Source organism: Actinia tenebrosa, unplaced genomic scaffold (genome assembly GCF_029948245.1).
Source record: "Actinia tenebrosa isolate PJP-AT-01 unplaced genomic scaffold, QUT_ActTen_1.0 PGA_scaffold2__45_contigs__length_23673736, whole genome shotgun sequence".
NCBI lineage: Eukaryota > Metazoa > Cnidaria > Anthozoa > Actiniaria > Actiniidae > Actinia > Actinia tenebrosa.
The window spans coordinates 16,315,453-16,330,405 of NW_028292579.1; the positions used below are offsets into that span (position 1 = coordinate 16,315,453).

General features: G+C 37.4%; 1 protein-coding gene across 3 annotated transcripts; it reads right to left on the minus strand.

The window, feature by feature from the left end:
* Positions 1 to 435: 435 nt before the first annotated feature.
* Positions 436 to 14,813, minus strand: LOC116297855 (neuropeptide Y receptor type 6). 3 transcript variants are annotated; one of them, XM_031706167.2, is made up of 4 exons: positions 14,362 to 14,813; positions 8,787 to 8,940; positions 2,404 to 3,129; positions 436 to 2,034 (listed from the first exon to the last, which is right to left on the minus strand). In XM_031706167.2, the coding sequence occupies exons 3-4, from the start codon at positions 3,067 to 3,069 to the stop codon at positions 1,726 to 1,728; spliced, it is 975 nt and encodes a 324-aa protein (XP_031562027.1). In that variant the 5' UTR covers positions 3,070 to 3,129; positions 8,787 to 8,940; positions 14,362 to 14,813; the 3' UTR covers positions 436 to 1,725. The 3 variants fall into 3 exon arrangements, with proteins under 3 accessions (XP_031562027.1, XP_031562030.1, XP_031562029.1); XM_031706170.2 differs by lacking the exon at positions 14,362 to 14,813 and adding an exon at positions 9,153 to 9,316; XM_031706169.2 differs by lacking the exons at positions 8,787 to 8,940; positions 14,362 to 14,813 and adding an exon at positions 5,118 to 5,208.
* Between the last annotated feature and the right edge of the window lie 140 nt (positions 14,814 to 14,953).

Sequence of the window (14,953 nt, forward strand, 5' to 3'; positions counted from 1 at the left end):
TGTTGGGTTACCACGGTTACCAGTCTTTATTTGACTTGTGCTCACGATTTGTGCAAGAAATCTTTTGCTGCAAGCCAAGGTGAAGAAAGCCAACAGTAAAGGTTTTTCTAAGTAAGTGTGGTTGATTCAGAGGCAATTCCTTAGAACACATGCAGTAAAACCATGAAATAAAATCAAAATTGATACTGACAAACACTACTATTGAGTGACTAATAATTGATGAGTTGCAAGCATTCCCAAGAGAGTCAAAAGACAAAAACATGGCGGCCATTGTGGTGCCGATGGATGCTAATGAGAAATCTTTTGTTAAATGACACCAAAATGGCCGCGATGACGTAAACTTACAATCAAAGAATAGTTGAAATGATTTGCAATGATAAAATATAGATAAACCTCAAACAAAGAATATTATTCTCAAGAGAATGACACGTGGTGTGAAATGGGTTACGCCCAAGGTAAAGGTTTATTACAGTACAAAGTCACTCTCCACTCGCATGAGAAGACACATTAATATGGATAAACCTCAAACAAAGAACATATGCTCAAGAGAATGACACATGAAACTTATGTAAAAACATTACGATCAAACTAGAATATTTGTACAAGGGTAGTGAGCAAAAAAAATTTACATTTTAAAATCTTTGTCTACTCTTATTTAATCTATATAGTTTTGCTTCACTTCGTTACATGTTTCTCGTTTTCCTAACATCTATATCGAGACTCTTTTTTACAGGTGCTTCATGTATCGCTGCATGTAGATATAGGCCCTGGCTAAACGAGGAAACGTGTTTACTGCGCGCATGTTTCCCCGATGTTTCCAAGTCTAGCCACATGCGAAACATTGCATTTGCTGCGTGCAACAACTTTGCTTCCAAGACGCAAAAATGTTTCTCCTGTGCGCAAGAAACATTTCATGCTTCACATCCAATACGCATGGAAACAATGTTTCCCGATGTTTCCTCGTTTAGTTACGAAAGTCAGCATTCTAAAAATTCTTTGCTTAGTAACGCTCGCTTTATCATGATCTTGTCAAAACAAAATGGCGGACGAGAAGGTCAAAGGTTATTTGAAAGTGCGCATGCGCTAACTGCATGATGTTGACTAAAAATGTTTCCCGATGCTTCCTTACAGTTTTGCCACCTTTGGAAACATTTAAGGAAACATGTTTCTGGAAACAGGTTTTATTCGTTTAGCCAAGGCCCTCAAAGTAAAATAACATGCAGGACTAGTAGAAATTTACTCTCTTGCTTTAAGTCATATTTACAGAGTTCCTACTGATATTGTAGAGCCGTTTTAGCGGGGTTCCAAAACGAAAAGCCATCCAAGACAGGATTTTTTGTTGTCCAAAGTTCTAAATGGACTAACTAGACTACTTATTTGACGTTACGACGGCCATGATGACGGGAAAATATACATTAGAGTTTCGTGTGTTTGTCTTTCTTTTATGAGTAAAGGTGATCGATGTGCCGTCTTAATTTATCTTTTGTTGTATTCTCTCGTAGTAAGCTGTTAATATCAATATCTTGTCATCACTGTAACAAAGCTTTATTTGCCCCTTGGACGCCCCATAATGCTTTTCGATCCAAGATGACCACCGTATCGTCAAAGTAGTCCATTGGTCCATGTGAAGGATACTCAGATTATTTTAAATGATTTTCGCTTTATTTTAGCAGTTTTTGTGAACAGTTCGACCCCGGGAAAATACGTCACAAAACAAAAAAAGTCCTATTCTTTAGCTTCGTCGATTTTGTTCTTTTCGCATGGAGAGCTTTTCAGATACGAGAAAAAGACCGACTTGTAGTAAGGATCCATGGTTCCATATATGATGGGGTTGATCGCTGATCCAATCACACCGATCCCAGACGAGCAAGCATGAAGGTTGAAGTAGATCTCCGAGTACTTTCCGAAGATTCCCGCCAGCTGAACAAAGAGGAATGGGGTCCAACAAGCTGTGTACACGCAGGCAAGCCAGAAGCACATCTTGGTCACGTGACGTTCATCGGCCGAAGCATTGACACCGCTGTTGTTGAGGGACTGGAGAAACAAAGGAGGGAATAAAAAAAACAACAAAATAATAGCTTTAGGTAGGTTTGTATGACTTAGAACAACCGACTATCATCTTCAGCAATATTATGCTGCGTTTGCACCAGTTCACTACCAAAACCAAGCTAAGAGAATTTCAATATCACGAGCGCAGTGTTTTCTCTGGTCAGAAAAAGCCGTAAGGTATTATGGGTATGCGAAAGTAGAGAAAGGTTTTATGGCAGCCATGTTGTAGGGCTGAAGAAATGAGAGATTTTTGCATTTAAAGAGATTTTAATTCCCAAACGAAAAAATTTTGCTTGTTTTGCCCCGGTTCTAATATGGCTCAAGTGCCGTATCTGTTGTAGAAATATACTTTACCTTGTAGATCTTGCAGTAGATGGAGATGGTAACGAAAATCGAGACACCATACAGTGCGGAAGAATATCCCAAGAAGTAAATGGTAAAGGCATCAATCTCGGTGTTGATCAGAAGACAGCGATAGAATTTTGGTTCCAATGTGTCACTCAGAAAAATGCTCCAGGCCACTCCAACCAGTCCCAGGGACACGACGGCACAGGCAACCCAAAACCAAAAAGTCAAAATCTTTGCTTGCTTGAAGGAGAGTTTTGGTTCACGTGGATTGATCATGACATCCTTGCGATGGAAGGCAAGAAGAGGGAAGACTGCATACATCATGGAGATAGAAAGCATGGAAATGAAGATCGAGCCTTCGCATATGGGAGTCTTAGCAACGAGCATGGCGGAAGCGTTGCTACGGTAGACAAGGAGGATGGGAGTAAAAAGGGCGCAGAGAATAAGATCTGCCATGGCGAGGTTGGTGATCAGAAGATGGTAGACATTACGAGTTTTCTTGTCTTTTTGGTAAGCGCGGATGATGATACCATTACCAATGGATCCCACGATGATAGTGAAGACGTAGAGAGGCAACACGAAGGCTGTTGTTTCGGAGTATTGCTGATAAATAGCAGTTCCAGGCATTTTTGTGGGTGTTGCAGTAGATAGCTTTAAAGACGAGTTGTTCATTTAATGGCCGCGTTACTGCGTCTCGCGGAACGTATCTCGGATTCGGGTCAGTGCGCTATTCTATAAACGAGACAAAGCAAATTATGCATTATGAATTTAAAATTTACTAAATAGTAAACGCTTGTGTTGGCCGAGACAAAAATGATTATTCAGTGTGATATTAAGGACATTTGAGTTGTCGTTCTTGTAGGAACCAGCGGCTCAGCGTTCAAAAGCATGTAGCTTTTTCATACATCAATAATCAGTCTCTAGCCTTGGTAGAGTTAAGCGTTGACCACGGCGTTGACTACAGCATTGACTAATAATTAATTTACTCCGGGTTAGCCTAATTCCATCAACGGTAAAGTAAAAAAACACCAACCGTAAAGTAAAAAATTTACAAATTAAAAATACAAACACTGAACAGGGAGCGAACAAAATTGAGCCTAATCCTGCGTAAATGAATCTGTAATCATGGAACAACGATGCGGTATTTAACAAATTTAATTCGACAATGCTCTAATTACGAAATAATTCGTCGAAAAAATCAGCTGGATATTGATAACTGGAAAAACGAGTTATTGGACAGATTTGCGAATCTGCATCTTGGAATAGTTGGTACTACTGTGTCAATGGAAATTATAAGAGAAAAATTGAACGAAAGAAATGAATAAATAAACAACGAAAGAAAGAAAAAAGAGAAGAGAAAGAAAGAGGAGAAAGAAAAAAGGAAATAGAAAGGGAAGAAGGAAAAGAATAATATAAAAGAAAGCCAAGAAAAGAAAAAAATAATTGATGAACGAAGAAAGAGAGGGGAAAAAAACGAAAGAAAAGCCATTAAGAAGGCAAATAGAATATCGCACTGTCTATCTTAATTGGAATCACTTCTCGACTACTATGGACAACTCACACAAATATGGCTATAAAATTCGATCTAACATTTAGGGCGATAAACAAGCATCCTGGTCAATCTTTGCTATTAAGCTTAACGAGCTGCCTCGGCCAATAAGCAGCTGTGTTTTGTGCATGAGTCCTTTTAGCGTAGATTTTCCATAATGAGGCGCCTTAGGACATGTTTTAAGCGGAATGTTTAATTGTAAAAAAATTCGAATTCATTTTAATTCAAAAAACTAAATACGTGACATGTGAGATAGACACACTCGGCGAAAATGTTCAGGAAAACTTCGCTTAGTTTCAAATTAGAGACCATTGTTTTTCAGTGGACAAAGTTCTTTAGTGTTAGACTCTGAGATTCACTGATATTCCCTTCGAAGCTTGATCTAGATTTTTAATAGGGTAGGTTTAATATTGGTTGATTTGTCCTTGACTAAAAAATCCGTAAATTCGTTAGCCGCAATCTATGGTCATCGCTATTGCTCCTGCCATTTTAGGCATTGCGTTGACATGCTTTATTTGATTCCATACTGTGAGGTATTCTATGAAGTTGTGTCTTTGTCTTGAATAGCTTATCATTTGAACAAAAACATTCTACATTGGATTTTAAGATTGAATAAGTGAACCACCTTTAGAGTTGATGAACCAAGATATCTATGACAAACAATATGGAAAAAAAAGAAAAACAATACCTATATGACTAGTGAAATTAATTAATATACGGACACAAGCAATAAAAAAGATTGATCGAAAGATAAAATGCGCTATCTTTATGTGAAAATTAAAAACAAATTGCAGACTTAAAGCTAGGGTCGATTCGGGAACCCGCGGTTTTATCTCGTTAGTAAAATCTATGATCTTGGCATATTGTTTTACCGATTTATTTTATACAATAACTTGAAATTCAGACTAGTTTAGTTCAAAACCTAATAGTCCATATCCTTATTTCGATCTCAAATGAGAAATCTATACGGTATTCTAAATCAAGCCCTTTTCCCCGACTTTAACTCTTAGTCCCGTCTCTAAACCAAAAAAACAAAACAAAACAAAAAAAAAACCGCTAATGGGAATTCAGCTTTTTTATCCAAAAATACCAACAATATTAGAAATGCTTTTCTCGCTTTGAAAAAAAAAACCCACAGGAGAACATTTTAGACCGACTGAATACAACATACCAGTGAAAAGGACCAAACGTGTTTGATAATGTTCTAACCAAGAAGGTTGAAGGTCTTGCTGGCAACTGTCACAGGTGAAGTGCGAGTGAAGGAAAAAAAATCAACCGGATGAAGTAGATATTTTATGCGTGTGCGCATGTATAGTAGCAACGATACCGCAGGCAATTGTAAGACAAGGCGGTAGAGGATTATTTTGTTTATGCTGTTATCTCTAAGTGCTCTTAAATAAACTCTGAGGCCCCGTCCAACACGTATCCGGATATTTTTGAAACATTTTTTTGAAAACGGAACAAAAATAATCCATTTTCAATAATATTCAGCGATATTGATTCACCAAGGCCGCGACCTGGGTTTGATTTTCGCGTCTTATATGAATAGAGTTGCTTGGTGATTCTCCCGTGCACCGAAAGTTTTTCTCTCTCCTAAAAAACCCCAAATGGTAATCCCAAATGGCATCCGGCAGTGGAAGAAAAACCACTCTGTGTTACACCTGTTAATTTCCGGGTTTTTTCCTTCACTTATTCGTATGAATCTGATGAACCTTCAGAGCTATTATTTAACGAGTTGTTTTAAAACTGCTAATTTTTGACAGGAATTTTGAGACCTCAAATTAATTCTGCAAGCCTGATGACGTAGGCTTGATCAGTCACTCAGTCGTGCATACAATAACCGTGGATCAGCCTAGACAGGCCAAGAGCTTTCGGAAAAAGGAACAAAAAAGGAACAAAGATAAAATTTGCAAGATTGGAACGACTATCATAAAGCCCCGTTTACACTGGCGATTTTTGCGGCGATTTATGCGGCGATTTTTGTGGCAATTTTCGGAAATATATAATCTTTTGTCTCATCCTTCAAAAGAGACATTCGTCTAGGGAAAATCTTGGTATCCTGGATAAAACTTTACAAGTAAATTCTTTACCATTATTCATTATCGACAAAATCGCAAAACAATCGCAGCAAAAATCGCTGCAAAAATCGCTAGTGTAAGCTCGGGGCTTAAGATAGACCAAGATCAGTCATCAGTTTTTCTTCTAATTAATGTTAATTCATTAAGGCAGCCTGAAAAGATTTCGAAATTCTGAGTTCTGAAAATGGAAATATGTAATGTTTCAAATACTCGTCACTGTATTCTATTGGGGTTTCAAAATCCGGGTGGAATTTCAAATTTGAAATTCCACGAGAATTTTGTTGAAACCCTAATAGGATACAGTGACGAGTATTTGACACGACATCTTATACCCTTTTTGTTTGTTTGTCTTTATTTCAAAGTTCTAGTACTTTGAAATATTTCAAAGTCCTACTACTCGGACTTTGAAATATTTCAAAGTACTAGAACTTTGAAATGGGTGTGGACGTACTTGATGCGGGGGGTCTCAAACTACTGCATGGTTGGTCGATGAGCTCATGAATGATTAATGGTATAAGATTATAACATATAAACGACAACAAAAAATAAATAAATAAATAAATAAAACAACAAAAATAACGAATACATAACAAAACAGCAAAAGGATAATAATATATAAACGTGGAATATCTAATTGATATCAAAAAGATTTCTTAAGACTGAAATGAGAAATGTGCTGATTTTCCGAATCTTGATAAGTAGTAGAAGAGAAAACAAATTGCAGATTTTTGAATTGTTTTGGTTCTTCTACGTAGAGATTTTTATCGCTAAAATAGCAGATTACTACCTGATTGCGTTCTTTCTGGCAGCTGTTTGATGGTACTAAGTTTTCTCGCCCTCTGATTGGTTCATAGTGAAAACCATTAGAGTGCATTCAGTCAAACTGTTGAATAGTTAGATAAATTTATCTAACTTAGATAACTATTTAGTTGACGTCACCTAAAATAGTAAAAGCGCGCCAAATAACGATCATGCAAATGCGGGGAATTGTTTTACCAGAGAATGAGTGAATAGACATTCATTTCGTAGTTTCAAATTTATGTGAGGTCAGCTAAAATAGTAACTAACTTATCTAATTTAGGTGACGTCAGCTAAACAACAGTTTGACTGAATGCACCCTACGAAGGCAGGCATTTACTCAAACTATAAAACGAATAGCAATTGCTACTGAAAAGCGTTTATCTTCTATGGTACTGGTTCGTTAAGTTTTCTCGCCCTCTGATTGGCTCACTATAGGGGTAGGGCTAGGGCTAGGGCTACAAAGTCGAACGATAAAACAAATAGCTTTTTCCATATTTTTAGCTTTTTGATTGGTAACAGAAAGATCTTTGATCAAGTTCTTTATTTATTTCCGTCATTCTTATGGCAAGTTTATTGCAAGTTCTTCACAAACGGCGAAAATGGCCAGCTGGAAACTTAAAATTTCTTGCTTTTTTAGAATTACCTTTCAAACCGCCTCAAGCTTTACTTAGCTTGAGACTTTCAATACAAATTTCAAATTTTGAAAATCCTTAAAACGGGCTAAATTCAAATAATAACCACACAGAGCGAAAGAAGTGCTATTTGTCAATGATCGGGTAAAATTTCGAGGCTTTATTTCACGTTCCAATTATGTTATTGAAATTTTTGAAGAATCCCCATACATTGCCTCATAGCATGACACCACAGAAACCAAGCTTGGGCTACCTGTGTTTAAATTCTAAAAAGCTGCCATTTTGTTGCCACGAAAGGGGGGAGCAATGGCCCTCCTGCCTACGCCCTTGTATTTCTCTATTCTCGCTTCATAAAACTATTAATTATAAGATCCATAAGTGACTGGGCTTTAAAAGGAGTGCACTTATAAATACGTATTGTTATTTGAAGATTTTCGGTTAATTGTTATGTATTCCAGCAAGAAATGCCTGTCATTAAAAAAAAAAATTTATTTGCATAAATTCAAGTAAAAAATAAGTAATATTTGAATGCGAGACAAAGAAAAATAATCCAGAACCAAGCTAGAAACGAAATATTGTCGATTGTTTTCTGTCGACTTTCTCACCATTCATCTTGAACTAAACTCCTTTTATTTTTTAACAGCTGCGCGGCTGTCTGTGTAATGGTTCCCTACAGCTTGAAAAATAACTATCAAAACATCAGGAATAGACCAACGGGAAAACCAAACGATAGCTCGTAAAGCAGAGAATATTTTTATCGTCTTGATCTAATTTCTGATAACCAGACATCATCAATGTTTAGATATAAAAATACTGGCACGAAGCGAGAGACGCAGGAAAAAAAACCCGGAGTCATAGCGAGTTGAGCCGCCAGGAATAAAAACATGTTTTTAAAAAACATATTTTTTGTTTATTGTGTCGAGGGAAAACGAGCCTACGATCAGAAAAAACACCAAGTTGAACAGTTATCGCTTTCTAATCGGTAAATGCCAGGTTATAGCAGTTTAAAACAATTTAACGACCATAGAAACACAAACGAAGGATCTATTATATATTCCAATGCTTTGTTTTTTAGCGGAAAATATATCACGTTGCAGCTTGGGCTGAAATGCGTCCTTTTAAAACCATAAAATAACCAAGACCTGTACGCTATATTGTCAAGATATAATACCATACTAAGATATAACATTTATAAAATATCAGTAAAGCATGATGTAACTTATCGCTCTGTAACTAAAAGAGTTTCTACAACGATCGGTCAGCATTCGCGGTCAAGAGTAAAAGTACGCGGTTATTTCTGAAATGATATATTTTGCAAAATATCCTTACCTGAACAAACGATTTCGATGTATTTAGATTAACAGAAGCAAGCGGAAACACTTTTAGACCTTTGTTGTTGCCCTTACCAAGCTCTTTGCTCTTTGCAGTGTACCAGTGACAGATGATATACAGTCCAGGAATACTTTAAGTAACCTTTGTTGAACTGTAGATTAAAGACAAAAGACCGCTCTTAGGTATCTCATTATTATTCCATATTTTCTTGGAAAACGAGTCCCCAGGCTGGGTTAACGAAATGGGGATTTTGAAAAATAAATTTAGGAATTTAGTTCATTTTATTATTAGGCCGTGGGATATGGGGAGGGGGGGGGGGGGGGGGGGGTCATAAAAAATCCGTCGTAATTCAATAGGACATACCACAAAAAACATCGGGAATTCGTTTTTTTATTTCATTTTCATCAATAACCTGGCTGAAGTCATCTCTGAGGGAGCTACGGCTGCTTTGTATTCAGATAACACAAAGCTGTTTCGTAATTTACATCTGAAAACGACTGTGAGGACCTTCAACACGCACTGACAAACCTTCACGCGCGGACCTGAAGCAACAACATAAAATTTAACGGCAAATGTAAAACCTTGTCGATGACATGCAAGAAAAGTCCAACATCTTTTTGGGTACTATCTTGGGAAAGAAGAAATTCTTCAAACACAAAAGGAAAAAGATCTAGGAGTCTTCGTTAGACAGCTGACCTTGTTCACGAAGTCGTGTCACGGATAAATTAATACTATATTTATTTCAATTGATTTTATCTATTTGTTTTGTGCTTTCTCAAGGGAAGTGACTAGTATGGCAATCCGCGCTCTTCTTATTGCAATTGCGGGTAGACTGGCCCTTCACATTCATTTTTCTAATTGTTCTACTATCTTATGTAATACCTTATAAATAGGCATTACCCAATAAAGTCGTAAAATTAAAAAACTGAATGAAAACGGTTTCTAGCGAGCGCTGGCTTCGTGCGCGTGCGCGAGCGATTTGTTAGTTGTTGACGTAATTTGTTGGTATGTCCTTTTATTTACCACGGCTCTCGACCAATCAGAAAGTGAGATAATTTACATTTGTGATAAATTTAACAAATTTACGATGGTTGAGCGTGGTATGTCCTCTTATTTACCACGATATGACGTCAAAAGTTGGTCAAAATGTTATGGACTCACGAGGCGTAAGCCGAGTGGGTCCATAACTAATTTTGACCAACGTTTGGCGTCATATCGTGGTAAATAAGAGGACATACCACGCTAAACCATCGTAAATTTGTTTTTTACTACAAAACTCACAAAACTCTAGGAAATAGACTGCACGAAATCTTGCATGACGCCATTTGTTGGTATGGCCTCTTATTTACGACGTTTTTTAACCATTCAGCGCGCGAGAAAATTTACAATTGTGGTAAAAGATATAAATTTGTACCAGCACTGAGTACATGATCCAGCTCCAAAAAACTTCCTTTCTAATTGATTCTATAGGCTTAAAAACAGGATGAAATTTAGAACAAGTAAAAAGTTAAAAAGAATTAGACTAATCCCTTAAAAGCCACAAGCTTTCCTGTGTGTTAAGTGACTGGTCCATTAACAAAAATTTAATTGTCAGTAGGAATTAAGCTCGAGAGGGTTCCCGGAGAACCGCTAGAGGATTATCCTTTTGCGAAGAAATGGGCAAAAAGAAAACATATTCCGCGTTTTTTTCGGGACTAATAGTGAATGTTTTGAAGCTGTGTAGCCGGCCCAAAATGGAAAGAGGGAGGGGGTGGATTAGCTGTGGGAAGGGGGACATGAGGAGAGGATGCGGGGAACTAGCCCGGAGGGTCGTTTTCTGATGTGCTTCCTTCCTAAACGATTCTGGGTCTTTCTTGTGACAATCTTTATCGTATAGACCCCTTGCATGTGACGTCAAAGCAGCTCAATTTGGAGGACAAAACGAAAGAATTTCAATCTCCTGATAATTGGAAACCTATTGTTTTGTCCTCCAAATTGAGCTGCGTTTTGACATACTGCAAGGGGTTTATTCCGGGTTACACTTTTTGTTTTAAGGGTATTGTTTAACTCCAAATTCATTATCCGTGGCTATTGTTTTATTGTCTTCATGCTTCAGGTGCCTTGCATGCAAGTCATTATTTATCGCTGGAGGAGGGGAGGGGGGGCGGAGATCGGGGATTAAATAGACAACTGTAGGGGGATCAGCTTTACGCATATGGTATCAAAGAGGGATCCCTCAGTAGTAAAAAAGAATTATAAAGAAATAATGTCTCTTTGAGGTGATCAGTTGGAAGGATACCTAAAATCGCTAAAAAAAAAAAGCTTAAAATCGAAAATACAAGACGGTAAGTACACTTCTTTTTATAAACTCGAAGTTTTATTTCCAAAATCTTAGCGAAACCTCACAAAAGTTTAGCAAAATCGAATTTACTAAATACATTTTCTCATAAAAGTGGAGAGCCTGGGTAACCTGTGGTTAATCTTTATGATGCTGCAACAAAAATCGTCCGAACGTTTTTTTCAATTTATATCTATCAGTAAGGAAAGTTCGCCAAAATTAAAAAGAGAAGAAAATCAGTTTTTATTCAGGCTGGTTCAAAGCTATATAAGAAATACAAAGAGGTTCTGAATGTGTGTGTGTGTGTGTGTGTGTGTGTGTGTGTGTGTGTGTGTGTGTGTGTGTGTGTGTGTCCGTGTGTCCATTGTGAACTCGTTATCATAAACTAAATTTTAATTCAATGTATTTAATATTCTTCTGATTTGATATTGTAAATATCTATATTCGTACTATTATCTTACTTTTTGTTTTCCTTCTATTTGTACTCCGTAAATCATTGTACAATATAATTAATAATTTTCATACATTGTGATCTCCCTAGATGAGCCGTTATGGCTCTTGGAGCTAACAATCAGAAAATATATGGTTAAATAAAAATAAGAATAAAAAAAAGGTAAGGAAAGTATAGGCCAATAACCTGACCGCTATGCCTTGATCACTTGTCAGTATTTGGTGCGTGTTTATAGATGATCATTACGCAGCATGAGTTTTTAATCTGGTCTTACTACCTGCCGAGCGAAAATCGTTTTTTTGTTATATAAATATACATATGTATAAATAGTCGTGCAAAGTCTAAATTTGGACTAGGAAGATATGAATGGATGTATTATCTGGAAATAGTACGATGTGATGGGGCGGAAGTGTTATTGGATTAGCTATAAATTTGAAGGATTGGCTTACGTCCTTTGACATATATAACGCAAAAATAGCTTAGTGAATAGGCCTTTTATGATGGGTAAATAAGTATTTTCAAAATGTTTGGTATTTTAGAACAAATCCCAAAATCATAGAGTAGTTTTTTTGCGTATATATAGGTCTAGAATCCACTTTTTATAATCATTTCCCTACTGAAGATAGCAATTGTATTGCTAAACATAGTTTTGAAAAAGTATATTTTTGGGGTGCAACCCAAAATAACAATGAAACAGCGCCATGTTGGTAGATCTAAAAACAGAAGCTAATTAGGAATGCTTTGTTAATATGACGGCTATGGCGTAACATGCAACCCAAGAACTGAGTTCTTATCAGGTCGCAATATGCGTGCGTAAAACTCTCATCGAGGAGCAAACAAAGCAGTACTTTTCTAACTTTGAGTATTTTCAAATTTATCGGCAATGTTGGTTTCAATCTTGTTGGAGGAGCTATGGGAGGGGCACCCCCAATATGGCGTCATTTGGGGAGGGATGGTCAGTTGGACTTTGACCTTACGTCTATCACAGTGAGGGGAGGGGAGGGGTATCTTTCAGAATGTGTGACTAGATGACATCCCTCACAGAATAACACCACCCCCCTCCATAACAGATATGGAGGAGGTGGTCTTGGCAGTGGAGAGCACTAGTATTTGATTTTTTTCCTCCTAGCCAGAGAGATAGATAAATTCAGTTATTGAACATCAAGGCAGTTGCTGGGGTCTTAACTACTTCTAATCCCACTCTGGGACTAATTAATTAATAATCTGACCTACAAAAGCCCTTTTTATTAATTATCTGCCGGAGACTCTCGAGATCGAGGGTTTTTCTACGTGTTCTCTGGTTTTGTTTTCTCTACAAATAAATCTAACACGCTAAATTCCAATTCAATATGTGCAGCCATGCCCCGACTGTCACGATCAAGAAGTTGAAAGTTTGTAATCTTCAAAGATTCAATAATGTTGAATTACTCAACTCTTAGCCACTTATTGCTATGAATGATATAAAAATCTACACCAAGGCAAAAGTTAACGTGAAATCTAATTGTCTGTCCCCTCCCCCTCCCCCCTATGAAGCCCCTGGGGCTCAGCATTGATAGGTATATAATCACATTAATCGCGGTGTCGCGCGGCACAACTACTACCAGAATCCTTTGCACACTGTCTCTACGGTCATGAAGCATCTAACCACCGGAAAAACTTTTTCTTTTAATTGGGATTAAAAAGCATTATGGCGAAAGTAGCTAATGATCAGATAATGTTAATGATAATGAATTCATGACGCAAACGACAATATTTCGTGATTATAGCACAGGCAAAATAGTGGCACGAATATCTAACATAAGTAAATAAATTTAATTTTTTACTGTGAATTAACAGGAATTAAGGTTTTTGAAACAAACATTGTTTATACTTCTCTAAAGTTATAGACCCTAAGGGGACATGTTTCATCAACTTTCGTTCCGTGCGCGTCGAGCCCTGCCGTGACAAAGAAATGAAAACCTCGTGCACTTGAACATGCATGTCGATACACGAAAAGTTGAGAACAAATTTCAGTCGTACTTCCGCAGGAAATAAGGGATATAGCACTGATGCGGGAAGTTTTAGAAATGATACGACAACCTTCAGTGCTGGATTCAACGTCTTAAACTGAAGACAGGAAGCAACATATGCTGTAAAATAGTGCCTTTTATTCTGAAGTAAGAAGACGACGATGTTTAAAAAAGACTTAATGCTTTTTAAAAATAACAAGTGCTGTGATTTTACTGAACTTTAATTCACCACAGCAAGCCAAATGTTTCTTGATTCATAGATTGTTGGATATTTTTCCTTGGGCTCTTTTTTATTTCAGGTTTTGATAGATTATATTATCTATCGCGCAAAAACCTTATCCATTCAAAATCAAGGTCCGATCCTGCGAGGGAGGAGGGGGAGGAAAGAAAATGTGACCGGAAGTACGTCATCATTACTTTAACGGGTAACATTTCACTTGACCTTCAAGAAAGCTGAATCATCGCTCATGTTACGTCCATATTTCACAGGTTTTCTTTCGTCATTGTGTCGACAAAAAAGATGTGAGGTTTTGAAGGAAATTTATAAACCTGAAGACGTCGGCATCAAACGATAATTTGCTTATTTTTTGCGATTGCGTTGCTGCAGTTTTATTCTCACAATCCAACACTGCAGCAACGCTGGCTGGGACGCTGATAGATTTGACTCGAGTCAGCGTGTTTGAAATTATTTAGACATTTTGTTGGAAAAAAAAAAGATTAATCCAATATGTTTTCCTATTAAATTTGCAAATATTACGTGTTCTTATTTTAAAGCATGACTAATGATGCCGATACCTTGTTACGATGTGATTACTTCACCGTACTAGATCCGGTCCTTAGTCAGTACTCATCCTTGCAAGTCGACCAGTCATCGATAAACGTTCATTTTTATGGAAACAGAAACAGAATAGGATAGAAAAGGACAACTTGGTCTTTTGGAAACTTTCGACAACCAGATTTCTATCACTTAACATGTTGATGGGAAACTTCCCTTTTGGTAAGCAAGCAGGCAAACCTGCTTCCTCTTTCTCACGGCTTGTCAAAAAGTGCGCACTTTAACCACTTCCTGTCGGGAAGGAAATAGAAGTTAGGGACGGTTAGTCATATAGTCCGGTACCTTTACGCAAGCCTTTACAGATATGCATGGGTACATTTATCGATGTATGATCCTCAGCATGCAGCAATTTAGAAATCAATGGAAAATTGCGTAAAACGGCCATGTGATTAGCTGCGTAATCTTCACAAGTTTGCCTTGTGACACTATGTTGAAGAGATCCGAGTTTAAAGAATTGTGAGATTCCGCGTTAAACCGCTGGTCAGTGTAGTGACACGAATGACTAACAGGTGCGAGGGCGGGCACCGATCACTCATCATCCTGTAAGGGAAA